Source organism: Drosophila ficusphila, unplaced genomic scaffold (assembly GCF_018152265.1).
Source record: "Drosophila ficusphila isolate 14025-0441.05 unplaced genomic scaffold, ASM1815226v1 contig_198, whole genome shotgun sequence".
In the NCBI taxonomy this organism is placed as follows: domain Eukaryota; kingdom Metazoa; phylum Arthropoda; class Insecta; order Diptera; family Drosophilidae; genus Drosophila; species Drosophila ficusphila.
In genome coordinates, this window is record NW_025064092.1 from 3,303,290 (window position 1) to 3,330,656 (window position 27,367).

Sequence of the window (27,367 nt, forward strand, 5' to 3'; positions counted from 1 at the left end):
GACACATTCGATTATTTTGATCCCTTAATCTTTTGGTTCCATACAGACTTAACACTATTTTATTTATTTCCTTTATTATTCCCTCTCGAAGGTAAAACGAAATATTAGTTTATATACAAAAATAGTTGGAATTCGAACTCAAGGAGAAGACATTTAATTTTCTTCATTTAAGTTGATATAATTTAAAATTTGATATATTTTACCCGACGATTTTAAGGAAAACTTATTACAATTGTCCAACGAATTTTCTGACTATTTGTTGCATCCCCATCAACTGACCTGGCCCATGGGGCATTGTTAGATGTGATCTACTAGTTAAATCTTATGGTAATTCTATAAATACATATTCAGATGTTAGTTGAACCCATCGCTGTACATTCAATTTGAAATCTGAGGGGCATCTAGGCGTTGCCCTGCGGTTCGGTGGCGATATTAAGGTCCGCCTGGATGTGGAAGGGTCCCTCGTTAACATACGCCGTGAAGCGCACGGTTTCGGTGGGCGTGAACTCAGCGCTGACGGCCAGCATGTCCAGGATCTCCCACTTGAGGAACTTGACCTCCCTGTGCAGATCCTTCTGCCGCGAGAGCAGAAACTCAATGGCTCCGCCGGTGTTTTTCAGAGCCACAATGGCCCAGCTGTACAGCCTGCACATGGTCTTTAGCAGGGCCAATGCGGCCAATTGGAGGTCAGGAAATGGCGTGTTGATCAGATCCATGATGATATTGACCTGTGCTCCTCCAGTAAAGCTTTCGAACCAGGATTTTAAGATGCCACTGATAAGAAACGAGAAACATTAGCAAGAGAAAACGTTAAATAAGGGGTGCAAGTTACTCAATCTCTTTTGTGGGCTTTATCTCCACACTGTAAATTACATCCAACGAGTTGAGCAGCCGCTCCTTAAGGGCCGCCGATAGCTTTTTGGTGTACGAGCCGTACTTCTTGAATGTCTCCAGCATGGCTGTGCTAAAATGCAGGTGCAGCAGCACCTTTCCCTGCGGCGTGCTAGCCAAATTGGCCAACGTGTCCATGGCTGTGGGCAGAATATTTTCGTCCTCCGACTGCAGCTGCTGGAACAGGCAGGCCAGCATGTGTGGATAGCCGGTGATGATCTTCTGCGGCTGCACAGCAGCAATCTTGCCGAAAAACTTCATGATGCTGGGAATAAGTAGTGCGTCCAACGGATTCTCTTCAATGCGCTGCACACGCGTACTTATGATATCAAAGACGCGACGCCTCTCCATATAGGAGAGGCCATGATTCTGTTCGGCCAACGGCACCAGGACCTCCATCACGCTGGCCTGCAGCAGGACATCATCGTTATCCAGCTCGCTGAGCGCTGCATCCAGAATAAACTCAACGGCGCTGAGGACGGAGGCACTGCTCTTGGCCAGGGACACGCCCAGTTCGTAGGCGCGACAGCGCACGACTTCGTTCTGCTGCAGCAGTTGCACTAGCTTTGCCTGAACGACAGCTTCGTTGACACGCTGGCCGAGCACAATGGACAGAATAGCGATGGCGATGGAGCTGCCCTCCGTTTCTGGTTGCTTCAATTCGTCCAGGATGAGAAGGACCAGCTCGTTGTCTGGCAGCGTGTGCAGCTGCCCGGCATTAAGCTGGCGACGCAGTTCCTTCAGCAAACTGTTTAGCACCACGAAACGCAGGGCGGGATTTGGATGGGACAGGCTGCGACCCAGAAGACCGGGCAGTTGGTCGTCAGCGGTGTCCACCGGGAGTTGGTGCACGCAGTGGCCCAGCAACTCCACGGCCACATCTACGGAAGGATCCTTGGTGTCATCCACCGTGGCACATTCGTACAGTTCGGATGTGGCCATCAGACGTCTGATTATTTGGCGCGGAAGGGCCGAATGCTTGCTGACCGCCGTGTTCATCCTTGTCAGCGCCTCAAGGCGCTTGGCTTTCGATTTCAAAGCCTTAAGATTGGTCGCCCACCAACTATCATCCATTTCTTGGCTTTATTTTCGGAGTAATTAAAAAAGTTTTTGAATGACAATTGTGTTTTGACCTGTGTGACTGCTACCAGGGGAATACGAATTCCTGCTATAAATTGGTCTGGTCACTCTGTTGGTTTATTTCGCAGAGCTGAGTAACAATCGATTATTTTTTATATTAAGGGTTTTGATTCAACGAAAATAGGGTGTAGGTGTAAATAAAACCTTAGTAATGTTGTTAAACTTAATGAGTCTTGTAGTGAAGAATTGCATTGGCTATTAACAAGCATCTAAAAAATATAACAAATAAAAATAATAAACAAACATATACGATTCTAACGATGCATCCCTGGCAGAAATTGCAAAAACTATCGCTCCCATCTATAGTTAATGCAGCCCTGCTTTGACGCCATTTTACAGGCGAAATTGTGTGTGTGACGCGTTGTTGTAACAAAAACCGAGAAATTTTCCTCGACCGTGAAAAGCGAGTGTTTACGGCCGGAAAAAGAGGAGCACAGCAGAGAAGCAAGTGAAGATGTCGCAACGCTTTGCACCTGGCCAAGCGCCGGTGCAGTCGCGCTATCAGCCACCGCCGTCGGCGCCCGGCATGCGTCCCTATCCGCCGCCTGGCGCTAATTTTCCGGTGAGTTTTCCCCGGGCTTTTCCCATTCCCCCCTCGCTCCAGTATTCACTCTTTGATCTCATCCCCGACAGCCGCGCGGATTTCCCCTGCATCCGAACACGGCGCAACCGGTTCCGGGCACGGCGAACGTGGCTGGAGTGCCAGGAGTTCAAGGAGTGCCCGGCGTTCCGGGGTCATCGCTGCTCCAACGCGCCGCCCAACAGCCGGCCTTCCAGAACAGCCTGCGCGGCACCGGAGCTGCCGGTGGAGGTGGTGGATCTGGCGGTGGAAGCAAGCGATCCAATGAATCCCGAAGCTTGGGCGGCGGAGGTGGTGGCAAAAGTGATTTCGTCACGGCCAAAAAGAAGAAGAAGTTGGCGGACAAGATACTGCCGCAGAAGGTGCGCGATCTGGTGCCGGAATCGCAGGCGTATATGGATTTGTTGACGTTCGAACGGAAGCTGGACGCGACTATCATGCGAAAGCGCCTAGACATCCAGGAGGCTCTCAAGCGACCCATGAAGCAGAAGCGCAAGCTGCGCATCTTCATTTCGAACACATTCTATCCCGGCAAGGAGCCCACAAACGACGGCGAAGAGGGCGCCGTAGCGTCCTGGGAATTACGCGTGGAAGGGCGTCTGCTGGAGGATGGCAAGGGCGATCCCAATACAAAGATCAAGCGCAAGTTCTCGTCATTCTTCAAATCGCTGGTCATCGAACTGGACAAGGAGCTGTACGGACCGGACAACCATCTGGTCGAGTGGCATCGCACTCACACAACCCAGGAGACGGACGGGTTCCAGGTGAAGCGGCCGGGCGATCGCAATGTGCGCTGCACCATCCTCCTGCTGCTCGACTACCAGCCGCTGCAGTTCAAGCTCGACCCGCGACTCGCCAGGCTGCTCGGCGTCCACACGCAGACCAGGCCGGTAATCATCTCCGCCCTGTGGCAGTACATCAAGACGCACAAGCTGCAGGATGCCCACGAGCGGGAGTACATCAATTGCGACAAGTATCTGGAGCAGATATTCAGCTGCCAGCGAATGAAGTTCGCCGAGATACCGCAACGCCTCAATCCGCTGCTCCATCCGCCCGATCCGATTGTGATCAATCACTTCATTGAGAGCGGTGCGGAGAACAAGCAGACGGCCTGCTATGACATCGATGTGGAGGTGGACGACACGCTCAAAAACCAGATGAACAACTTCTTGATGAGCACCGCCAGCCAGCAGGAGATCCAGGGGCTGGACACCAAAATCCACGAGACGGTGGACACCATCAACCAGATGAAGACAAACAGGGAGTTCTTCCTGAGCTTCGCCAAGGATCCGCAGATGTTTATCCATCGCTGGATAATAAGTCAGACGAGGGACTTAAAGGTGCGTCTCACGTTCGCTTTCTATAAATATATAAATTCTGAGCACTCTCTTCCTTTACAGTTGATGACCGATGTGGTGGGCAATCCGGAGGAGGAGCGCCGGGCCGAGTTCTACTACCAGCCATGGACGCACGAGGCCGTCTCGCGCTACTTCTTCACCAAGGTCAACCAGAAGCGGGCCGAACTGGAGCAGGCGCTGGGCATACGCAACGGCTAGGCGAACGATTCGCCGATCTCCTTCAGCAGCCAAACGCAGCTTGGAACCATCGCCAACCAGCATCCGAAAACCGAGCGCACGGCAAACTCTTTTTCCTTCGCCAGTTTAGTTTAAGCTTAAGATACATCCCTTTTTTTCGACAAGCTGAACTCCAATCCTTTCCATAATCGAGATCCCGCATCCAACTGCTCCAAAACACACACACACACACATCCAGCACAAATATTGGACTTAACAGTAAGCTAATAAAATGGCATACAAATATAAAGAACAATCTTTAAAAACTCCATGCAGTTGATATTTTTCTTTCCACGAATACGACAAATCTCATTTTTAAAATATGTTTTTTATTTGATTCTATACTTATGCAGCCTTTAGGTTTTGGGTGCTTTTCATGTTTTATTAAATGCATTCTGCCTTGTTTATAGAAATGCTCCATTAGGATCATTTTTTGGCTGTATCTCTGATTTCCTGTTAACTGATTGTTTCTAAAACAGCTTTTGATCTACGTTGGGTTATATTTTACTGTTTAGTGTACCTTTTGGCTTTTTCGTTGCTCATCGATATGAGGGAAATTGACCAGCACTTAGTCGCTAAACGTTATTTTCTAGTTTATTCTTTAAAAACTGATTCGTTAGTTTGCAACCTTCAGTTGCTTTTAGCTAATTTAAATGTTTATAAAATTCATGTGGTTTTGTTTAATAGCCATTATCGGTTTGGATCACTACTACAATTTTTATAGTTAGCATTAACACAAGTTAAACGCAGGTTTAAAACAGCTGAGGCTACAACACAGGATTCACACACTACTAAACTAAAGACGGACTTGGATTACATTGAAATGCGAATGGACTACAGCTTAGGCTAGACCTGAAGCTATAGACGGAATGTGCAATCTTTGCTTCTCTTCGTGTTATAGGATCAGTTGCGCTTCTTGCGATTGGCCGCCGTGGATGAGGCATCCGCGGAGTCCGGGTTCTCGCCGATGGCCACGCCCGTGTCCAGGCGACTCTTGTCCACCGGGTAGAGCCAGCGCTGGTACAGGTAAATGATGAACACAATGTCGTCGCGCAAACAGGCAACTCGATGAGCCGTGGGCATGGTGATGATGAAGGCAAAGAAGTCATCGATGAACGTGTTGAATGCCTTGTACATGAATGCGCGCCACGGCAAGGCGGCCACGGACTTCAGTTTGTAGTTAACGAACAGTTGCGGCAGCATGAAGAGGAACCCAAAGGCGTAGACCCCATTCACCAGCGAGTTGAGTGTCCAGGAGTACCAGGATCGATGCGGCTGATAGAGCAGCGAGTAAACCGCTCCGCCGAAGCAAAGTGGATACAGCAGGTAGCTCAGATACCGCATGCCCTGTCTGTCGAACTGGTCCGTCTGCTCCTCCTCCGCCAGCTGCCCTTCCGGCTGCTTGCCATTCCGCCGGTCCACCTGCTCCAGCTTGCGACGAACCAGGCCGCTGAAACTTAGCTCCAGGCGCAGGATCTTCTTGCACTTCCACAGCTCGATGAGTGTACCCAGGCCAACGGGCACGAGCACCAAATACGAGGTATTCTCGTCCAGCAGATACAGAAAAATAATGATCTGCGAGAACGCTCGCCACATGGTGGTGCGGGTCGAGAGACCCTCATAAGATCGCTTCTTGCGCCAAAAGGCCACGTCGTTCTTGAAGCTCAGGAAGTCGAAGAGCATCTGCGGGAAAATTGAATAAGTGTTAATTGAAATTGGTCTACCATTTGGGGTGCACATCTAATTAAATAATCTATAAAGGTCCTTTGATTTACACACTAATCTTCCATTTCTTGTTTTTCGAACATAAAGAAAAAGTTACTTGTGGACTTGATAACATTTTGTAAAAGGTAATTTATAAATCCAATTGCCGTTTAAATGAAAAGAAGCAAACAAATTTAATTAGTCTTATATTTCCCTACGATTCTAAATATGAAAACAATTAAAGAGGTGTAGAGTAGAGAAAGCTAATTTCAAAGAACTTGAAAAATTACTTTCACCGAAGATTCTTTTATCATTACTCACATGAATGCTGGACACGAAAATGGTGCCGCACAGCAAATACACATTGGTGTCCGAGAAGATGCCTTTGACCTCGTCGATGTCCTTGGTGGCGAATCCAATGGTGAGCAGTGCTTGGGTGGCGTGCTCCATGAGCAGCATCAGCCGAAGCTTGCCCACGCCAACGGGTTTGTAGTGGAACTTAAAGGTGAACTCGGTGGTATTCCGGGTGACGGGCACTAGATCTTTTAGCCGCGTGTTAAACGTGTCCGTCTGTAGGATGGGCAGGATCTGTTGCATGCGATTGACACGTATCAGTGGCGCGAATTCCGGCGGGACGTCCGCTTGGGAGACCGAAAACAAATCGGTGAGCAGCGTTACATAGACGTTCGACCTGATGTGCGTGCTGGGACGTCCAGAGGACGGAGCCTTTTTGGTCTTCTCCTGGACAGCTGCTCCCTTATCGGATTCCCCGAGGAGATTGAAGGCCTCCGCCCGCGGCACCATGTAATCGGTGAGACTCAGCGTGTGGACAACGGTGGGTCCATCGCGTCGCAGGCTGCGCCATTCCAAGGGCTCACCCTCCAAGGCCAGGACCACATGGCAGTAGAGGGAGCCGTTGCGCCGTGTCTTCAGCGGCACATCCACTTCAAAATCATGCTCGAAATTCTGATCGTAGTCGAACTTTTTGGCTTTGTACAGATCCCGCACCTCGGATGCAATGGGATTGCGGTTCAGGGAGGAAAACACCGCCAGCTGAAGACGTGGCCGGTCAGCCAAGAAGGACGTGTAGCAAGGTACTCCGCTGCACTGCAGCACCGTGAAGAGCTGCGACATTTGGTAGATGGAGTGGCCGATGTACGCCAGGAAGGCCACGCCCAGCACCGTCGAGATCGAGGGCAGAGCCATCGCTCCGGGTTATTTGATTGCGGCGAATGGCGGTTTGCCGATGGTGGGCGGTGGTCGGTGGTTAGTGGTTGGTGGGCAGTGGATCCAATCCGAAATTGGATTGTACGAATTTTCTAAGCCGGCAAAATAGTGACGGCACTATCGATATCACTCACGACCAAAACTACCGTAACTATGAGATAAATCGGTTTTTTATACTCGCTCCGCTCGCACTGAAAATATTTTAATAGCGCACAGAAAAGGTTCAAAATAACTGTCCTTGGTAACCATTTCTTTGTTCAAACAAATATTCTAACAGGAAAATTTACAAAAAAAAATCATTTACAAAAAAAATCATGTCCCTAATATCGAAGACTTGCCGTGTTCGCAATCGATAACTCCGGAGCGATTGCAAATTCTTAACGCTGTTTACAAACAACTTTCAAGTTCTTCTTTCAACATGCGAGAGTAAGAAACCAAAACTGATTTATTCGAAAACTCTTTACAAGAATTGTGTAATTTCAGAGCATGGACTCGTCTACTTGTCGTGTTTGTTTAAATCACTGTGAAAACATGGTGAACATTTTCAATCTGTCACAGAGTTCAGGGATTTCCATAGCGAAAATGATTTCTGAGTGGAGTGGTTTTCAAGTTAAGATAGATGACTTCCTTCCGAACACCATTTGCCAATCCTGCCTGAAGGATGCCGAAAATGCATACCAAATAACTGAGAATAGTAGTAAACTGTTTTACCATACACCGGAGGGCAAAAAAATCAAGGAAGAAGTCGACGAAATATGCGAGTCTTCAAGAGATGAACCATTGGTAGAAATGAATTTGCAAGATAAGGAAGATCTCCCTAAGGACCAACCTCCTCGTCAAGAACAGTTTCAAGACATAGAGGATCCTCCCGATGACTCGTTTCCATGTCAAGTTAACCCCAAGCCACTTAAAGAAATCGTTATGGAGACCAAAGACTGCCACAAATTAAACCAGAACTTAGTTCAATCCAGTATCCCAGCAAAGGATAGTATTATAAATCCAGTGTATCTCTACAATGATACCATTAACAAGCCAGAGACGGAGGTAGCTAAAGATAATGGAGGTAGCAAAAAAACTATGCCGAAACGGCGGCACCCATCAAGTCCACCCATCAAGTGTTCGATCTGCTTGAAGACTTTCACAACGCGCTCGGGGCTCAAAACGCACAATAAGATTCACACTGGGGAGCGATACAACTGTCCACGCTGCTCCTGGTCCTTCACAAGGAGATCCACTGTAATGCGGCACTTGAAATCGTTCCCAGGAGAGCCACACAAGTGCCCCCTATGCCCAAAGACCTTTTGCAACATCGTACATTTCCATTCTCACGACTGCAACGGGGGCTACCGACGCTATGGATTTTTATTGGACACAAATCAGAAGACGAAACAAACTAAGGAGAAGGAATTATTTGTTCTATGAGAAGCGTAACTTGAGTCATGTACATGTGTAAAAAAGAAAAGTATTGTTTTTAGGTTTTAAGTGTGCACGAATGTCCGATAATTTGAATATGTAATAAACCAAATACCTGAGCTGCGTTTTAGCTGCATTTATGTATAAATAGTTTCGATTTGAAAACTTACGAGTTTTGTATTTGGTAGCAGTTTTTATTTAAAGGTTTATATATAACAATATATAGCATATAGTATATACAACATGATTTTCATAAAATTAGGTACTAGAGTTTCATATAATTATAGCTATTAAGTACTATTTATAACTTTTGCTCTTCGTCACGCGCATAATTTCCAAACCTTTGGAATAAATTAAAGGACTAAAATGTACACATTATGAAACAAAAAAAGATGACAAAAAATAGTTTGAATTGATTTGCACGTTGCATGTTGCACGTCGTGTCGTTTTTCCTCGTTTTTCTCGCCTTTTTTTTATATTTTGTCGAACTGGAACACATGTGAGTGGAAAATGTGGTGAAGAGAGTGAAAAGAAATATATAGAAAGACGATCGAAGGGAGTCGTGTGTGCAGATGAGTCGATGCTATAAATATTTGGGCATTGCTTGGTAGACAAGGAATAGATAACATGACAATGTGGGGGGTATAAATAATCGGAAAATGGGCGGAGCTGGGTCACCGATCTTAGGCGAGGCGTTTCTTTCGACTAGGGGACAAGATCTTCAGCATTGTGACGACGGGCGCCTCAAAGGACATCGACACCATGAAGGACAGGAAGTAGGAGGCCACCGTCAGACCGAAGAACATGACAACCTGCAAGGAAGGGAAAGCAAACAAATTAGTAAGTAGTTGGAAAACATAATATAAAATACACAAATGAAATAAAACAATCTTTTTTAGAAAAAAAGTGAAGCATTTTGAATTAAAGATTTTTAAGAAACGTTTTATCTTATTTATGCCTTCGATTGAACTATTCACTATATAAAATTTGATTACAAACAGGGTAACAACTTATGGTACCTGTGAATATTAATTAATTATAGATCTAGCTTTGTTTTTTTCCAATTATAAAACAGAACAAAAACTCTAGGCAATCGAAGAATTACTATAACTATGTCTTATTCACATTTAAATGCTTTAATTGCGATTATAAACACATTCAAATTGTATGTTTTAGTTTCCCATTTTCACTCACCATCAGATCGCCGCCCAGGTGGAGAGGCGCGTCCGAGTTGAGCGCCATGGAGCGGATGACGATCGGGTGGACCAGGTAGGCGCAGTAGGTGACGCGGGAGAAGGGATACAGGCAGGGGGCGGAGAGCAGCGAGTTGATGTAGCCACCGTATCCCGTGGAGCAGGCGATGGTGATCCAGGCGAGGGAGAGCGCCCAGGCCGAGTGACTCAGCGAACTGTAAGCGGCGGCGGTGAACTGCGATAGGTCGGCTTTATACAGTCCGAAGACGAGCACGAAAAGGTTGAGCATGGCCAGAGTCCAGGCGGTGGCCACTGTGAGCCTGGGCAGCCGGATCTTGCAGTTCGTCCGGAAGAGGATCCAGCCCACCGCCATGCCAATGAGATAGGGTCCGAGTCGCGTCCACGGCTTGTCGTAGATCTTGTCGAACAGCGCCAGCGGATCGTCCGTGTTCGGGCGATGGTTGTTGGTGAAGGCAATCACCGCCGTCGTGATCCACGAGAGCACCAGGAACACCAGCGTCGTGATGGCCGACAGCTTGAAGTGCCGCACGCCCACGATCAGGATGATGGCGCCGATCATGTAGAACTGCGTGTCGTTCGCCAAATACCAACTCCACAGCATGCACTACGGATAAAAAGGAAAGGGAAGGAAGGCATTTGATTAAATGAATAAAAACAAATATTATAGTGTAAATAAATTATAGCGTATAATTATAAACTGTCCCTAAGTGTACCTATATTTAATCAAGACAAGCAGATCCAACACTGCGTATGAGTAATATGAGTATTGAATGCGTAACCGTAGTCAACACTGCGTATGAGCAATTTTACTGTTTTAAATTTTAATTTGATTTAAAAATCAATTCAATAATGGGTGGTTATTTCAAGTTTATGTTAAATGAGCATGTTTTAAGCTCTCAGCATTTTTTCTTTTGATCTATTTTGTGTGACAAAATATTAAAACTTCCGTTACTTATTATATATTTTTTTCATATTTTTTATATGAATTTATTTATTTTATATTTTATATTTAATTTATATCCCATTGGACCCCTTTTACTCACCATCTCGTCGACGGGGAAGAGCGTGTTGATGTAGAGGATGTTGCGCCACCAGTAGTCGGGGCAGGTGATGTGGTCCATGGTCGGGGGATCGAAGATCGAGTAGGTGGCGAGGTACTTCATGGTGACCTGGACCACGCCCAGGACGAACAGATACGGAGCGGTGAGTCGCATGAAGCGGTAAGCGACGAGTCCAAAGAAGTGCGCCGTTCCTGCGGTGAACTCATTGGCTCCCTTGCTCAGCTTGTTCAGCTTTCCCTTGGCATTCGTGCGGAAGTAAATGTAGGAGATGAGGAAGCCACTGATGAAGAAGAACGTGTCCACCGAGAACGGGCCATTGGTGATGGCCTGGAAGAAGAAGTTCTGCTCCACCTCCTTGCGCATCTCCATGTTGTCGGAGTACTTGAAGACCACAATGCAGGTGTGTCCCAGGATCACCCAGGCCATGCTGAACGCCCGCAGTCCGTGGATGCAGGGAATCGTATCCGCACCCACATTCCGATCGCAAATGGCATTGAAGTTCGTTATGGCCGAGAAGGAGAGCAGCAGTTCCGAGTAGATGCTCAGCTTTTCGGGTTCGTGGAGATGACCCTCCAGGTGCTCGTCCGAGTTGCTCGTGTTGCTTCCACCGCGATGGTGATCGTGGTGGTCGTGGTGATCCGCCTCGTGGTGTCCGTTTCCGCTGTCGTTGTCATTGGGCGGTAGGTTCAACACCAGTGCATCCAGTTGCTTCAGCGAACTCGACTGCGAGTGGGAGTGGACATGGTCGTGATCGTGATCGTGGGTTCGGGTCGACTGCTTCAGCGGATCGTCGTGGGCGGTCATCGTGTCGCTGTAGTCGGAGGAGGCACACCCAATGCCCGAGCTCGTCTCGCTGTTGTTCATCATCTCCTTGTCCTGGCGACGCAGTGCCTCCTTCAGCTTGCCACGCAGGTAGATCTCGTACAGCGTACCGCAACAGATCAGTGCCAGCACAATACTGGACACCACACTGCAAACAGGATAGATTTCATTAGTTTTTATAGTGCATAAATAATCTATTCTATTTTTATGGAAGCCATAAAGGTTTACTTCGAGATAAAACCCTAAATGTATTAAACTGGTAAAAGGGTAAAATAGATCAATTTAATTGGAACCTATATTTCATTACAGATATTTAATTATTCAGGAAACATTGTATATAATATCTTAAAGAAATTCAATTACTGTCAAGAATGCATACAAATTTTATCCTTCTTTCAAGACATTAAAAATATATTTAATTATATTCGAAAAATTTCTTTTTAAAAAAACTGCAATTATTTATACTTTTAATATAGAAAATTTAATCAATTTTTGAATTCCCTATTCAAATGCATAAAAATGTTTTACAAGTTAGAAAGTTTAAATAATTAAAAAGAAACTACATTTTTTTGTTATTTTTAAATGCTACATTTTGAACAATAAGAAAATTGTTTTCCGTGCAATTTGAGAAGAGATAGGGAAGCGTATAATCATATTACCCGCTAATATCGAAAGCAAGCAAATGAAGTTTCGCTTTTTATTATAATTCGATTTGGGGGAAACAAAATTTCACACACAATCCAACTGACTCAACGCTAATGGCCAAAACCAACTGGCCAAAAGCTCAGCTTGATATTTGATCAATTGTTTAGCGCAGCCAGGCATTTTTGAAAGTGAACTCTTGATTGGGTTTTTCGGTTGTCTTTCAATCCGAGTGTATACGAGTGTATTTTTCTGGGCCACTTACATGAGCAGGCAGAAGGTCTTGTCCGCCCAGATGTTGAACTCCTTGTCGGTGGGCACGCGGATGTCCAGCACACGGAGATCCCTCGACGGCAGCTCCACGTGGGCCTTGGAGCTCATCTGGCTGATGTCCGCGATGGAGCAGCTGGAGGGCAGGCACATGCCCACGTAAATGGTGCGCAGCTGGGGGAAAGTCAGGCGAAAAACGTGATAAGTCAATATTAAATTATATTGATTGATTAAGAAAGTGTTCAACTGACTTTAGTTACTTATTTAAAATGTTTCTACATTCTCTCAATGTGTTTAAACATATTTATAAATAATATATTTCATTCATTTTGTTGTTTAATAATACCTACAATTATAGAAAATGTTTTGTATCGGATTAAAATAGAATTCCATGCATGAAGCATTAAGCAATTTGTAAAATATGAGTAAATAAATAAGAAATATTCAGAGATTCAACAAAATGTACTTTTTTTGGAAGTGAAAACTTTTGATAAATTCCAAAACGAATTAAGTAAATAATTATTTTTATATTTATTAAAAATGTAAATAAAGTGCTTATGCTCATAGTTATTTGAATTGTTTGCACTGCCTTCTTGGCATTCAATTGCACTGCATGCAAATTAAAATTCAATTTGGATTTCAATCGTTATTACTTACCACTTGGGTGGGCAGCGACTCGTTGAGCTGCATCTTGACCACGTAGAATCCGGGGACGAAGGGCGGCGGAGCGTTGTATACACTGCTGTATCCTTGGGTGTGAGCCGCGGCGAAGGGCAGTCCGCTGTTCTTGGTTCCCGTTTCTGGCGGAGATTGGGAACCCGCGGAGGGGGCGGAGGAGGAGGAGGAGGAGCTGTTGTCCTTGCTGGGGGCAGCGATCAGGCCGTCGTCAATGGCATCGCAGAGGGCCAACGAACCCATCCAGTAGTTGTTGCCGTAGAAGAAACCGGATGTGTAGTGACCGGAAGCATCGTCCACTGCGCAAAAAAAGGTGCGAGAAAGAGAAAAGAGAAGGGCGTCAGAAGCGTTCGAAGTGCAACATGCTGACTGCTCCGGCGGCCAGTGGAAATGAATGGGGCACATGTAATACATATATAAGCTGGCCATTATGCAATTGCAGCGCAGCCGTCAAGCTGCCAACTTCAAAAAGCCGCCATCATCTCGATGATTTATGGATTGAGCGACCCAAGAAATACCCTAACAATGATTAAAATGAGGGTATAAAAATGTAATTTTTAGCTCAAAATATGTTGAATATTAATTTACAATATCCTAAATAAACAATCTTTAAATTCACATATATCAGTCATCTTCTAGTTTTGTTCATATATGTAAGTTTCTATTAATATCTATAACTTTAATCTGACATTTATAAATTTATATTCCTTTACTTTTCAAGTTGTGTAATTTAAGTTGTTGTATATTCCATATTTTTCTGGTCAGATATTAATATTTTGATATTCCAAATGGCTCTAACTTTCGGGCTGTCATTATTAGCAGACAATTAATAGGTAAAATACGTAAATACTCCAGCTAAATGGAGGCAGTGCATTTGGTCCGTGGGCAATGCAACTTGGCTGATTTATTTGCAGAGAGCTGAGGCACTTTTGCTATTTTGTTTTCGTTTTCTTGCAACCAGTTGCCAAACAGATCGGGGACTTGAGGCACCGACTGGAAACTGGGACTGTGTCCAACCAGTTTTATATTTTTTCTTGGTTTTTATTTTTGTATCGGTGCTTTTGGGTTCGAAAATGGAAACTTAAGTCATGCAATGGTCTTTTGTTTCTGTTGCGTGGTGTTGACACGAGGAAAATGGCAACTCTTACATGAGCATCGAGCATCTAGTGACTAGTAACTAGTAACCACTGCTGCCACTGCCACTATGCCACTTCCACTTCCCCGAAGCCTTGGCCAAAAGCAGGAACTGCACGGCAGTGTAAGTCAGTCTGGGTTACACAAGACTTCGGCCATGACCATGAGGCCATGAGGAGCCGTCCCAAACGGAAATCTCTGCCAGCATTTCCATTTGCATTTGCATGTGCCGAAATCAGAAGTGTTTACCGATTCCAAAGGCCGACAAACAAAAGTCAACTAAACACGGCAGAGTTGTTGAAGGCGGAAGCAAATGGTTATCAATTGATTTTAGTACTTAAATATATTTAAAAATTTTATTAATGAGAAAATATATTTTATATATTCTAGTCTATTTAAAATATTTTTAGAAAATAGATGTTTTTGGATTTAACACAAGACCGAAAAAAATATATAGAGTATATTACATTAGTTGGTATATCTTTAAGCCTATTTGAACACCAAATACAAGACAATAAAAATGCTTTTTATTTCCAGACTCCCTCATCGGATCTCTGTGCAATGCTTAAACATGTTTTCAATTTAATTTAGCGATTGAGGTCATTTGATTTGCTGGTAGCAAGCATTTCATCACCAGACCCCCATCGATACGCCAGTACATGGCAAATGGGCAAATGGGCAAATGGGTTGTCATATAAACACTCCGATGTGAGATATGTACTTCTTCAATTGAACGTGTCATTCAGGCGTTTAACGCTCTTGGTTAAATGGTAAATGGTAAATGGAAGCTGAATTCGAAGTCGAAGTCGAAGCTGGAGCCGAACAAGATCAACAGATGGGACAGACAATGGGGTTATCAAGGTGACATGGCCAAAAGCAAACCCAATCCCCTGGCCAGATGAACTTGGTAGCGGCTACCGAAAGTCGATGCCGAAAACAGATTGAAAACAGATTTCATCGTGTATTCTTGTCCGCCGATTCGGAAGGTCGTTCGGCATGTGATCGTTCATATACTATATATATGATAATACTATATAGGTCGGGGGAAAGCGGTTTGGCAGGTGGGTAAATCGAGATTCACGAGACCAATGCACCTTAAAAAAACACGGATGATTTTCGAGATCTTACAATACATATTAGTGGATAATGGCAAAAAGTGCTTAAATGCATTAAATAAATTTTGCTTTTTATTTTCTGTACTATAAAAATAATGTTTTAGTTTCCACCATTATTTATTTTTTATGAATCAAAAAAGTAATTGCCAAATAGGTAAAAAGCCAATGGAAAATATATAAAAAATAATTTTTTATTACCAATAAACCAAATTTTGGGACAGTCAACTTTTTAAGAACCTTGAGGGTGTCATATTTGATTTAGCAAACACTGAAAAATCTAAAAATTCCCATAATTTTCTAAGATACTATTTTGTTAGATATAATAAGATACTTATTAAATTGAAAACCTAAACCATTTAACATGACATCCAATTCAAAAATAGAAAACTTAATAAAAAATAATAGCCAAAGCACATTAAGTTATCCAATTAAATACCTTCCACCCAAAGGCTGTTTACAATTTCGCAGAAATTTCATTGAGAGCCTGCCCAAGATCAAATTGTGCACTTGAATCGCGCAAAATATTTGCAAGAAGATTAAGATATATGTGTGCTCAACTGAAGGTAAGGACAAAGGCGGGGTGGGCAAATGTGTTAACACACTAAAACCGAGATCGCAGTCGACCATAATGAGTGGCGAAAAAACAATGAGGGCGGGGCTCGAAAAGCCAGGCCAAAAAGCCGGCGACAAAGCTGTTGAAATCCATTTGATTGATGAAACGATTGTATAAATATAATGGCAATAAATAATGTGCTCTGCGCCGTCAAATAGTTGCCATTATACAAATACCTTTTGTTGTTTCGCCTTTTGCTATTTTTATAAATTATTTTTTTTCACCACTTTCAGTTGCGAAACGTCGCGAAATCGAAGATTGTAAAATTAATCATAAAAAACACCGGCAACGCGTCCCAACTGCTAACAGTTTAATTAAGGCAAGGAAAGCATTTAATTGTTTAATGATCTGCGTCACAAGAACCAAAAAGAATAACTCATTGAAATTCATAAATATTATTATCTATTTAGAAGCAATTCTTGGATTTATTGTGACCTTTATTTCAGTTGCAGAATTTTTCTTTCGTAGAAACAGAAGTGCAATTAAAATTAAAATTGGATTTCGAAATACTATTACGTAATTCTTTCCAACAACATTTTGTTGAATACAGTTTTGTTTATGGGAAAATAAATTTTCGAATTGCCGAATAGTGAGTTGCTGGCGGTTGTTAAAGTCCACATAACTTAAGTTTGCTCTTGAGACCACCATAAATTCATCAATCCATAAACATCACTCGTCAAGATTTGTATATTGTATTTTAGGCTATAGGAATTCTTGTTAGAAGTGCCAATAAGTCAGATTCAATCAGGTTTGCATTTCCTTCTAATTGGTTGTGTCAAAGGTTTGGACCTCCGAAATTCAAACAATCATTTTGGGAAACTAAATTCGGCAATTGCGTACTAGTATTTGGCTTTGTCATTAGAACCCCAAAGCCAAATTGCCGGTAATGTGGTGACATTAGAGGCGTGTGTTGTGGATTTAAGATCTTCGCGTTTGTCTTGGCCAAATAAATTTCCTGTCATTTAACACGCAACTCGGCTATAAAGCCACAAAGTCTTTGAACTTGGGTGAAGCGTTCTGTGTACTCGTTGCTGAGGTGTGTCTATTAGATCGCATCGGGAGGACACATTAGTTCTCACATTTTGTGCTGGAATTCTTTGGGTTTCGTATTTATACGCTGTCTGGTTTCAGTTATATTTCTTTTTTACCTTTTCTTAGATACATTAAAGAGATATAATGGTACTACTTTAGATTTATGTTTGGGTGTCTTCAAAAACAAAATCTTTTTATGAGATCAACGAAACTATTTAATAAGATTTCCTGAAATATTAAGCTTAAAATATTTTTCCAATTATTTTAAATGACATTACTTTTTCCCTTGGGAACTTGATTAATTGTTATTTGTTTAATAAATTAGGTAATAAAATTTAAATATCTAACAACTTGTTGCACTTAAAAATATGATTTGTATTTTCCAACTACCTGCTGCCACCGAAATGATCGACGTTTATGGGCTGGCTAACATCTGCATCGTTACTCAGGCCATAATTCATAATTGCTCGGGCCATTTCTGCGCTTTTCTGCTTTGTAATAATTACCCTCGGCGGTTGCCTAATTGAGTCACATAATAAAACGCGGCTCGTGTGGCAATTTTATGCTCGAAGATGCGCAAACTCCGAATCCCGGGCAAAAGATCCATTCGAGTGCCTCAGATAGTTGGTCTTTCAGTTGTTTTTTTTTAAATAGTTGGATTACTTCCTGGATGGCTGGGGTTATGCATATTCCGTATTCAGGTCTCGTTGCTCTTTCTTCTCTCGCTCTCTCTGTCTCTCCTTCCCCTCCTGTCTCTCTCTCTCTCTCTCTCTTTTCAATGTCAATGTTGGGGGCTAAGCCCCATCGGCTTACCCTAGGTCTTATCGAAGAGCCCCTCGGGGCCTTTCAACGCCCACGAAGAAGTACGTAAAGTAAAAGAGTGAGAGTCACATAAAAAAATAAGCAAAAAAAAAAAAAAAAAAAAAAAAGAAAAAGAGTCAACGAATCAAAGAGTTGTCTTTTGGGGCTTGGGTTTTTTCTCGACACAGATTCGGCACAAGGTCAGCTGCATCTTCAGGCTTTGGCTATTTCGCCTGACTAACTGGTATTCCGGATTTTTGATTTTTTGATTTCAGATCTCGGATTTGTGATTTGGGTCTTTGGGCTTTTTCAACTTGGTCGATGACACGTGGCATGGCCAACGCATTTACGCAACGGATCGCCGATGATGTTGATGGCTTCGGACCAATTAAATTATTTCTGCGCATTTCTTTGCCGAAGATGGCCGGTGAAACTGGTTTCGGGTTACCTGTTTCGGACTGAAGAAACAAAAAAAGAAACACACTCAGGGCTGCACTTTTTTAGGCCCGAAACTTGTGTGAGTCACACTCGCCGTATGGAAATCGTCAAGCGTCATTGCCGAAACGATTATTAGATGGATGGGCATGTGGATTGGAGTACCTGTGCAATAAATAATTAGCTCACAGAGTGCTCCGTCACGGTGCATTGTCAGTCGGCCCATCATCAGCTCTTTAATTAGCTCGTCTTTCCACCGATTTATCTATTAACTAGCGAAAACCAAACGATAATGGTTTGTTTATTTAGAGGACAAACACGCCCACCCATCATCGCTATTTTAAGTACTGAACAAGCGATTGATATTTATAATATGTTATTTGATCAGTTCTTCATAATTTATAAGTGGTTGGTATTCGCTAAATAAATTTCAAATAAATTTTTTTCCATCAATTACAGCAATTAACTTTTTAATAAAATGTAAATTGGGAAAATATTTATAACAACACAGAAACAATTTTACTGCCTTTAAAAATACAAGCGTTATACGCAATTTAGTTAACATGAATTATAATGATTTGTTTATTCGGGAAGCTAGTCGTTGCATAATGATAATAAGGAAAGGCTCTCCTAAAAATTCACTGAAATATAATGCTAAACTATAAAAAGAAATGTAAGTTATTGCATATTAAATACAATTGGAAAACTTCGCTAAGACTAACAGTTACTATTACTTTTTGTACCTGACCTTCAGGGGGTTACTATATTTAATACTTCGATTAGTGAGAGCTACGATCTAGTTCAGGATTTCGTCATTTCGCGGTTGCATAATCCTAATGCGCTATAATCAAAATGATACGACCACCCAAAATTGCAATTATGGTCAATAACCCCAAATTGAGAGCTCGTTCAAATGGCTGTCGGCCGTTTCATAACCGAATCGGTGGAAATTAATGCCGGGCACGTCGGTCGGAATCGCCGATCCGGCGATCACCTGCCGCTATTGTTTTTGCCTCTTTTCTCATTTCTCATTTTTCTCATTTCTTCGTATTTGTTTTATTCGCTTTTTGCATTTGCATTGTTGCTGGCTCACTTTTACCTAACGGAAATGATTTCTTGCTTTTAGCCAGTGTCAAATGCAAATGGGTCTCGTGGTTATGGCACACGTATCGAACTGGTCATATTCGTGTGGCGGCGAGTGTTTGGGTGTTTAGCGGGAGGAGGGGAAGGGAGGGACCTTCATTTGAAATGCAACTCGACTAGAAATCGATCGATTAGCCGCTTGCTATTTGCAGTTTGCCCAAGACCGAGTGTCGCATTAAACTTGAAATACCAAATGGATTTGGCAAGCGTTCCCTCATGACGGACACAATGAATTCGCAACGATCGAAATTAGCGCCGTCTCATGATGGAATGTAATTTCTGTCTAATTATCGTCTGTCTGTCTGTCTGTCTGCCTGTCTGGATGCTGGAATCGTAATAACTCAACGCGGAGTTGCCTAATTGTGGCATTTGTGGCATTTAGGCAGTTGCCCTCGAATGGTCTGCGTGTTAATTGCCTTTTGTCGGCGGTCATCTAAGTGAAATATGATTTTAACCCGCACTCCCTATTAAAGTCCTCCCTTCAAGTGCTTTCGGTTGGCTTTGAGGTAATGCGTGCTTTTATCATTGTTGTACCACTTAAGACATTAAATAATAAGCACTTTGTTTACGCATCTTCACTCTTTACACAAATGTTAGGAAGCAAAAATAAAGGCAAACATTAAATTCGTACTGTTTTAAGGTTTCTGTAATTTGTGCAACCTTAAAACCCATAACCCATAAGCTTAAATAACTTTATATAAAGTGGGTTTAAAACGACACACTCATAAAAAGCCTTAAAATTATTATCCATATGGTGTTGTAGACTTGATTCTTTCCCAATGAATATTTTTAATACATTATTGCATTATCTTCCACACAATAAAAAGTTTTAACTTTTGATTATTTATTTTGTTGGATTCTCCTAGAACGCAGCCCTGAAAAGTAGGCCACAATTTGCGGTGATCTCTGATCTCAATACTCCCCCCATAAAAATTGGATTATTGCGGGGCTCGCTGACCGATAGGAATTTGGCCTAGACCTTTTGGACCCCGATTCGCGACTGACTGCCACTTTTTTTGACTTGTTCAATTGCATTGCGTGGCGCGGATTTAATTACGCACAATTATCCGAAAACGAGTTTGTTGCCTAAGTCATTCGTTTGGCGGCTCATAAAAATGGGGGAAAAAAACGGGCCAAAATCGCGGTCAAAGTTGAAAGTATTTTACATACATGTCTCCACTTCAATGAGCCGTTATTACTAACAATAAAAACCAGCAACAACGTCGTCTTGGCCATAATTTCATTTTCGCTTAAAACAAAAATAAAACCTCAGACAAAAAAAAAAAACTGCAAGACATTGCAACAATCAAATTAAAGTTACATTACATAAGCTGAGCTTGTGTCCATCAGAAGGAGATGGAAAAAAAAATATATATATATAGGATAGAGACGGAGAGTGGGGGAAACTAAGAAAGAGAGATACACTGAGAGATATTCGGGGAGAAACCGAAAGAAACTTGTCGCATGTTTCTGTTGTGCTGATATTGCTGCCGTGTTTATTTGTTGTGCAATTTTGTGTCTGCTTCTTCTTCTTGTTGCAGACAAAACAAACACAACAGTGTCCAAGTTATTAGCAACGGTATCTTAAAAATTAAGACAACAATAAACTTTATAATTTTTCTGAACGAAACATGATTTAATTCCAAAGAAAATGTGGATTAAATATTATATACAAAAATATGGGCTTCTCATAATCAGAAATAATATTTTTTATAGCAGTTAAATGTATTAAAGTTAATTGCAACAAAATGACTGAACAGCTTATTTCGAATTGTTTTTTTTATTTTCAGCATCAAATCTAAAGTTAATGTTAATATTGACTCCTAATTTCTTAAATTTAATATTTTTCGCATGGGCCTACTATAATTCTGGGCTCCGCTGTATCGGTTGGTTTTATATCTGGGAAAGCCGTAGAAATTATGTTGCGTGACGTTTCATTTCGCACAAAGGCTGTAATTGGGCCTGTTACCCCCGCCCCCTGCTCAAAAGTCGGCTAAGTATATTGGCCTAAAAAAACCGTTGTGCATTGTGACCAACTAATGACCAAACAGGCTGCAAAGTCCAAAAACCAAGCCATCGAACCTCGATCACTTGTCGGTTTTCGGTTAACTTGGCTTCGTTTCAATTTTGGTTACTTTTTCAGGTTTTTTTTTTTTTTTTGTATTTACAAACACACAGGTGAAATGCAAGACGAGGTCACAACTGTGATTTGGTAATTTTCTTGGAGAGAAACACAAAATCACAAATTACCAAATCGACCCAAGTAATTGTCGTTAACGATATTTCTTTTCCCGGAATACTTGCAAAAAAAATAGAGAAAAAGAAGAAGAAAGATAACGAAGATTGTGAAAGCTTTTTTTTTGATTTTTGAGGAAGTTTGCTAATCGCCATCGATGATGAGACAATATTTGCACTTCCTTTAAGACTTTTGCCGACTGTTTGCTTTGGACAAACGAATCGCCGAAAAATGAACAAATTAGTTTTCGGGTTTTTCAATTTACGAATATGTAGAGATGGTTTTTTTTTTTTTTGTAATTTTTGTAAGGCCTTCGACTTGACTTCCAAGCTGCAATTGTTGTCATGGCAAGTGCATTTCAGGGCAACCTTCAACCTGCCAATCGAGTTCAGCCAAGCGGAGCTGCCACCAAACTATTGCATTTGCAATTGCAATGGTTACAGCAACGACAGCGGCAAAAATGTATCCAACAACAGCCACAAAACGGCTAAAAAAAAAAGAAAAAAACAAAAGGTAACACGGCCACAATTTATTAGCCATTGATCTTGGCCGAGGATTGGTAGCTCCAGATACGAAACCAGTGCACAGTGGTCGGTCCCATAGGCCAAAAATCAAAAAATCAATTTTGGAATTTTGATTTCAAGTTTGGCGCATCTGTTTATCAATAGAACAAGGCTTTAAAAGCAAGTATTAGTTTTGTCTTGCTCCAAATATTTGCGGAGAAATTGGGGCGCAAAGTGAACGCGCAAACCCAGCGATCGACTGAAAGCGTGCGCCTGTCTTTTGAAAGCGTTAAGTTAATAATTAAAAAAATATATAAAACAATCGTTTAATATCCGAAAGTGAAATGAATATTAAAGTTGAAGGTTTGTAGATTGTGTTTTTATAATTTTTATTAATTTTGCATGCTATATGTGACTGTGACAATAATTGTTTATCCACCGCAATTTTACAAGTTCTGCAGAACTAAACATCAATATTCTGCAAGGGTAAAAGTTGTGTTCCCAAAACTTCTCAATAATGAAATTTTTTTTAAAATGTTAATCAATATTTAATTAGTATTATCTGTAAAAATCAGCTGCGAATAGCTGCGAATCCGTTCAGAATCTGTTAAAGAAGACGAGTACCTCGTTCCTTTTTCATCAGTTTTTGATTTTCTAGAGTAACCATTTCTAATATATATTGAAAAATTTATTTTTTATTACTTTTATTTTACTTTAAATTTATGTTAATCATCGTTTTTTGTTATCTTTTGTTAATTTTTTAACCAAAATAAAGTGTTTAATAAATATAATTTTTGTCAGTTACGCTTAAAAAAAATTGTAGTATGCATTTGGGAGTCAAATTTTAAACATTTTATGGTAAACACGATGGTAGCGGATATATTTGGCTTTAATGGTGCTGATACTTAAAATATAACATTCATACGCTATTATATACCTACAAAAAAAATTTCAACTCGATATTCCTACTGGAAGTATTTTTGGCCGCCTTCTCCATATAAGACCGACCACTGTGCAGTGCTGAAAATTATGTCCGAAGCGTTTAAATAACAATTTCCAGCCAGTGTATACTCGTACGTACGAGTCCGGTTTACGGAGCTGGCCAGCAGGAAAAACTATGGCCCTGGCCCCGCTAATGTGTGGCAAGCCAGCACACAATATGTGGAGACATTGACATAGATGCCAGCCGAAGTCTCTGGGCCTTCCTCCCGAAACCCGAAAACCGAAGCCCGGGGGAATTACGGAGCGGGTGGTACGCATGCGCAAAACCCACTTTTACGAGCCATTTTATGGAGTTGAAAATGGGGGAAAAAAACTTGTAAAGGTGATGGGGGGAAAACGGAGAAAGATTGACAAACATTTTCGGCCTAGTGCTGAAATAAGATATGATTTAAAACAGTTTAATATTTATTTAATATAAAAATAGTTATCGGATTTCTCGTTAATCAACAATCAATATTCGGTATAATTAAATTCATTCATCAAAAATAAACACATTTAAGGTAGAAAATAATCGCATTATATATGAGAATGGTCAAGACTTTAAAGAGCTACATAAAAAATGACGAAAATTACTTTCGCTAAAGAAAAACCACTTACTGGGATTCAATAATCCAAGGCATTTCCTCTGCTGAAAATGCAGAGGCAGGCCCTCTAATCATTGTAGTTAGTGAGGTAACTGAGATATTTAACTGTTCGTTAATTAAAAAAGAAATTAAGACGAACTTCCGAAACGCCGTTGGCCTTTCTCCCCAAAGGTAAAACTCAAGCTGCGAGGAAAATGTTTCCGCATGCGGGGAAAATGCATTTTCTTTTATCGCCATTACCCGCCTCTTTGTCTCAACGATTTTCCCTTGGTTGCCATGAACTTGAACCGTTGTTAAGAGTGGCTTTCAATGAATGTGCCCACTTTCCGGACACTTTGGCCCATGGTGCAACCAGTGAAATAATAATAAAAAAAAAAAGAAACTCAAACACTTTTATTTCGTATTTTTTTTTCGGCTCTCTTTCTCTTTTTCTTGTGTTTTGCGTTAATTGATTACATAACCAGCATCTGGAGAGTGGTTTTAGCTTGGCCAAGTCAGTTGGTCAGTGGTGTTTTCGGTCTCAAGTTGCTGGAATCGATAGGATTGCTTTTTGGGTGGTGCGGCAACTTGTCGCAACCAGCAAAAAAAAAAAAAACACAACCAAAAACCAAAAAAAAAAAAAAAAGAGAAAAACCAAAAGCCAAATAACCGAAAAACCGAAAATAAAACAAGTCCCACAACATTTATTAATAATTCGAGCTTTAGCTGTCGGCCAGTCTCACTTTCGACTGCAAATACTGCCCGACGATCTAATTCGATCTGGTCGTGCAATTGAATCGTTCCGTTATTCAATACCAAACCCCCTGACATAATGACCAACAAAATACACAGAAAACCCAAAAAAAAAAAAAACAAAACCGAAAAACCCGAATAAAAACAAAAAGGAAAACCAATTTGACCAAATGGGGAAAAATTCGGCGAAACACTAAGCGAAAAAAACCGCCCAACAGGCCAAAAATTTGATTGAGTTGCTGCTGTCTTTTCGATGTTGCTGTTGCAGTTGTTGTTGCTGTTGTTGTTGCATGTTGCTGCCGTACATGTTGCTGCTGCTGCTGCACTGGCAAGAACTAATTGCGACCTTGGCGATCACTGGCATCGTGCACCGTGCACTCATGTAGATTGTGTGCTTACGGGCAAATTCGTCAATTCGCGATCTCCAAAGTGTCTATAAAGCCCATGCATACGAATATATCTCCTCCGATCGCCAAATCGGCGAACGGCACGTTCACACATACATAAAAATAAAAAAAAAAACACACGCCAGACGGTGGTTTTATTTTTCGATTGAATCAGTCGCGAACAAGATCAGTCTCTCGGATGGAAAATATGTCTGTGGAAATTGCGATATCTTGGGGGGAAGTGAATGGCCATCTCATCACGTATCCAATCTTTGTTTGTCATCCAAAAAGATAACCCATCCGTGTCTGCCTTCATTTGGCGAATTAAAATGGCTTATCTGTCTTCGCTTTTGATATAGCTTTCATTTTTTATTCATTATAATAAAAATAACACTTTCATGGCCAAAGAGAGACTTGTTTTAAAATTATAAGTTTTTCAATATTAATATAAATAAATTTAAATCCAGCCACAAGCTTACATTCTTTGCAGCGTTTTTCATTTTCTGCTTAAATCTTTTGGTCTTGCTAAATTGATTTCTGTGGGCAGCAATTTTCGATTGAGAACATTCAAGGTGGTGGTTTTAGGTAATTGAATGTAATTTTTTTTTAGCTTGAGTAAAAAAAATAGAATTTTGGGCTTAAAGCATTTTTTTACATTTTTATCGTGAAAACGGAAGAGGAAATTACAAAGATACTATCAAATAATTTAAGAAAAATCTATAACCATTGACAGCTTAGCTCTCAAATGCAATTAAACTATTGGTTATATTATGAAATACTAACATCCCAGGTAAAGGTCAGTGCTAATTTAATTTCCTCTTTTGGGTATTAGCAAATATTCACAAAATTGGTACCAAGAACATAGAGTTATAGTGCTTTTAAAAAAGACTTAAACGTGGGTTCAGAATGTATTATGTAGGGTTATGGGCACACACAGTTTTATGACTAGATCTTTAATTGTTTAAGCAGTTGCAAATACGCAAAAAATATTTGGCCATAAAGTGCTCTTAAGGGGGTCAAAACGTTTTAAAAAATGTTAAAAATATAACATAAAAAAATAACTATAATTGCTTATAAAATTTTAGTTTTAAAAGTATTTTTTATGATTGGTCGAAGAAGTGTTTGTATTGGGGGACAGGATAAGTAAAATATATTTGGAACTTACTTTTGACAGCCCACATCTTGGCATCTCGGAGTCCGGCGAGGTAGCTCCGCATGTCCCGGGTGCAGTTGGCGGACACTCCGCCGGAGATCTCCACGCTGCCCCACTGGGCGGCCAGGACGGCGAGATCGAAGACGTTGAGGGCGTCCCTCAGGCGGCGGGTGTGCGACAGGTCGAAGGTCAGCGTGGGGTCGCCGTGGGGGATATCCGTAATACTCAGGTTAATCACATTGTGCTGATCCGCAGATCCGGAGCTCAGGTTCTGCCTGCCCGCCGGAAACTTGCCCTCGTCCTTGTCGATGGCCGCTTGGGGCGTTGCCAGCAGCGAGAAAAGCGCCGCCAGCGCCAAAGTCCTCCGCATCATATCGCTTGGTAGTGCCCAATAGACGATATATACAAATTGGCTGGGCACGTTCCTTGGCGATGTCTTTATCTTTTTTTCTGCCTGCTTCACTTTCACTCCGCACGATAACAAAAAAAAAAACAATAATAAAATCCAATTTGGGTTAACAGCGAATTATTTATATATTTTGCACCAGCATTTTCACAACCAAAAAAAAGATGATAAACACTCGACAGCAGAACCGTTAGAACTCGGTGTTGTTAATTTTTTTTTTTTTTTTTGCACTTCTTTTATTTTTTGCAGAAGATGGGGGTTTGTATTAAAAACACACGCGCGGCTTTTTATAATATTTGGGTTTTGTGTATTTTTGGGGAGCGACGACGACCGCTTGGCATGAACGCACATCTACGAATCGCGACTGCGCGTCTTGAGCAGCTGTAAAAATATGTTAACAATTCCAAAAACGCAGGCCCCAAAAAAAGAAGGAAAAAATCTCAGCTCAGACTCTAGCTCGATCTCTCTCGCTTTTAGGGGGGGCTCTCTCTCTCCCGATCGCCGTCGCTTGAAAGCGCAAGTGAGTTGTACTTGTACCGTTAGCCCCACTTTCGTTGGGAGAGCTGCTCCCGCTCTCGCTCTCACTCGCTCTCTCTTGGAAAAAAGCAAAAGCCCTGCGTCATCGACTATGTGGTAATATCTTGCAGTGTGTGCGTCTGTGTGGGCATTATGTTATGGAATTTCGCGCGAGTGTGAGTGTTGCAAAAGTGGCCGCAAAAATGAAATTAGCCATTGATATTTGAATACGCGACGAGGTCTAGAGGCAATCGCAATCACTATAGCCACTATAACCATATAGCCAGCGGTCCGAAATTCCAGCCAAGTCGGTCAAATCAGTTAAGCCAAGTCGCTGAAATGAGCTAAATGGATTCGCACTCA

General features: G+C 41.8%; 5 protein-coding genes across 5 annotated transcripts; 2 read left to right on the forward strand and 3 right to left on the reverse strand.

Annotated features, from left to right (window-relative positions):
- Positions 1-125: 125 nt before the first annotated feature.
- LOC108095576 (26S proteasome non-ATPase regulatory subunit 5) lies at positions 126-2,062 on the reverse strand. Its single transcript, XM_017196727.1, has 2 exons — positions 833-2,062; positions 126-774 (listed from the first exon to the last, which is right to left on the reverse strand). Exons 1-2 carry the CDS (start codon positions 1,963-1,965, stop codon positions 402-404), a joined length of 1,506 nt encoding a protein of 501 aa, XP_017052216.1. The 5' UTR covers positions 1,966-2,062; the 3' UTR covers positions 126-401.
- Positions 2,063-2,352: 290 nt separating this feature from the next.
- Positions 2,353-4,456, forward strand: LOC108095557 (brahma-associated protein of 60 kDa). Its single transcript, XM_017196692.2, has 3 exons — positions 2,353-2,593; positions 2,665-3,951; positions 4,012-4,456. The coding sequence occupies exons 1-3, from the start codon at positions 2,486-2,488 to the stop codon at positions 4,165-4,167; spliced, it is 1,551 nt and encodes a 516-aa protein (XP_017052181.1). The 5' UTR covers positions 2,353-2,485; the 3' UTR covers positions 4,168-4,456.
- Positions 4,457-4,494: 38 nt separating this feature from the next.
- Positions 4,495-7,248, reverse strand: LOC108095555 (cleft lip and palate transmembrane protein 1-like protein). The gene is made up of 2 exons (XM_017196690.2): positions 6,211-7,248; positions 4,495-5,868 (listed from the first exon to the last, which is right to left on the reverse strand). Exons 1-2 carry the CDS (start codon positions 7,093-7,095, stop codon positions 5,089-5,091), a joined length of 1,665 nt encoding a protein of 554 aa, XP_017052179.1. The 5' UTR covers positions 7,096-7,248; the 3' UTR covers positions 4,495-5,088.
- A 212-nt stretch (positions 7,249-7,460) lies between these two features.
- On the forward strand, positions 7,461-8,669 carry LOC108095556 (zinc finger protein 358). The gene is made up of 2 exons (XM_017196691.2): positions 7,461-7,542; positions 7,600-8,669. Exon 2 carries the CDS (start codon positions 7,603-7,605, stop codon positions 8,536-8,538), a length of 936 nt encoding a protein of 311 aa, XP_017052180.1. The 5' UTR covers positions 7,461-7,542; positions 7,600-7,602; the 3' UTR covers positions 8,539-8,669.
- Positions 8,670-8,709: 40 nt separating this feature from the next.
- On the reverse strand, positions 8,710-26,869 carry LOC108095554. The gene is made up of 6 exons (XM_017196689.2): positions 26,095-26,869; positions 13,196-13,512; positions 12,534-12,712; positions 10,787-11,774; positions 9,724-10,347; positions 8,710-9,341 (listed from the first exon to the last, which is right to left on the reverse strand). The coding sequence occupies exons 1-6, from the start codon at positions 26,453-26,455 to the stop codon at positions 9,213-9,215; spliced, it is 2,598 nt and encodes an 865-aa protein (XP_017052178.1). The 5' UTR covers positions 26,456-26,869; the 3' UTR covers positions 8,710-9,212.
- Positions 26,870-27,367: the final 498 nt, after the last annotated feature.

Bases quoted from the DNA above. Each gene is read 5' to 3' on its own strand.
- LOC108095576 (XM_017196727.1), bottom strand. From the start codon at position 1,965: ATGGATGATAGTTGGTGGGCGACCAATCTTAAGGCTTTGAAATCGAAA. The intron at 775-832 runs GTAACTTGCACC...GTTTCTTATCAG, and splicing joins AAGCCCACAAAAGAGATTGA to TGGCATCTTAAAATCCTGGT.
- LOC108095557 (XM_017196692.2), top strand. From the start codon at position 2,486: ATGTCGCAACGCTTTGCACCTGGCCAAGCGCCGGTGCAGTCGCGCTAT. The intron at 2,594-2,664 runs GTGAGTTTTCCC...CATCCCCGACAG, and splicing joins CGCCTGGCGCTAATTTTCCG to CCGCGCGGATTTCCCCTGCA. The intron at 3,952-4,011 runs GTGCGTCTCACG...CTTCCTTTACAG, and splicing joins GTCAGACGAGGGACTTAAAG to TTGATGACCGATGTGGTGGG.
- LOC108095555 (XM_017196690.2), bottom strand. From the start codon at position 7,095: ATGGCTCTGCCCTCGATCTCGACGGTGCTGGGCGTGGCCTTCCTGGCG. The intron at 5,869-6,210 runs GTGAGTAATGAT...ATTTTCCCGCAG, and splicing joins TTTTCGTGTCCAGCATTCAT to ATGCTCTTCGACTTCCTGAG.
- LOC108095556 (XM_017196691.2), top strand. From the start codon at position 7,603: ATGGACTCGTCTACTTGTCGTGTTTGTTTAAATCACTGTGAAAACATG.
- LOC108095554 (XM_017196689.2), bottom strand. From the start codon at position 26,455: ATGATGCGGAGGACTTTGGCGCTGGCGGCGCTTTTCTCGCTGCTGGCA. The intron at 13,513-26,094 runs GTAAGTTCCAAA...TTTTTTGCGCAG, and splicing joins CAAGATGTGGGCTGTCAAAA to TGGACGATGCTTCCGGTCAC. The intron at 9,342-9,723 runs GTGAGTGAAAAT...CCTTCCTTGCAG, and splicing joins ACCTGGGCGGCGATCTGATG to GTTGTCATGTTCTTCGGTCT.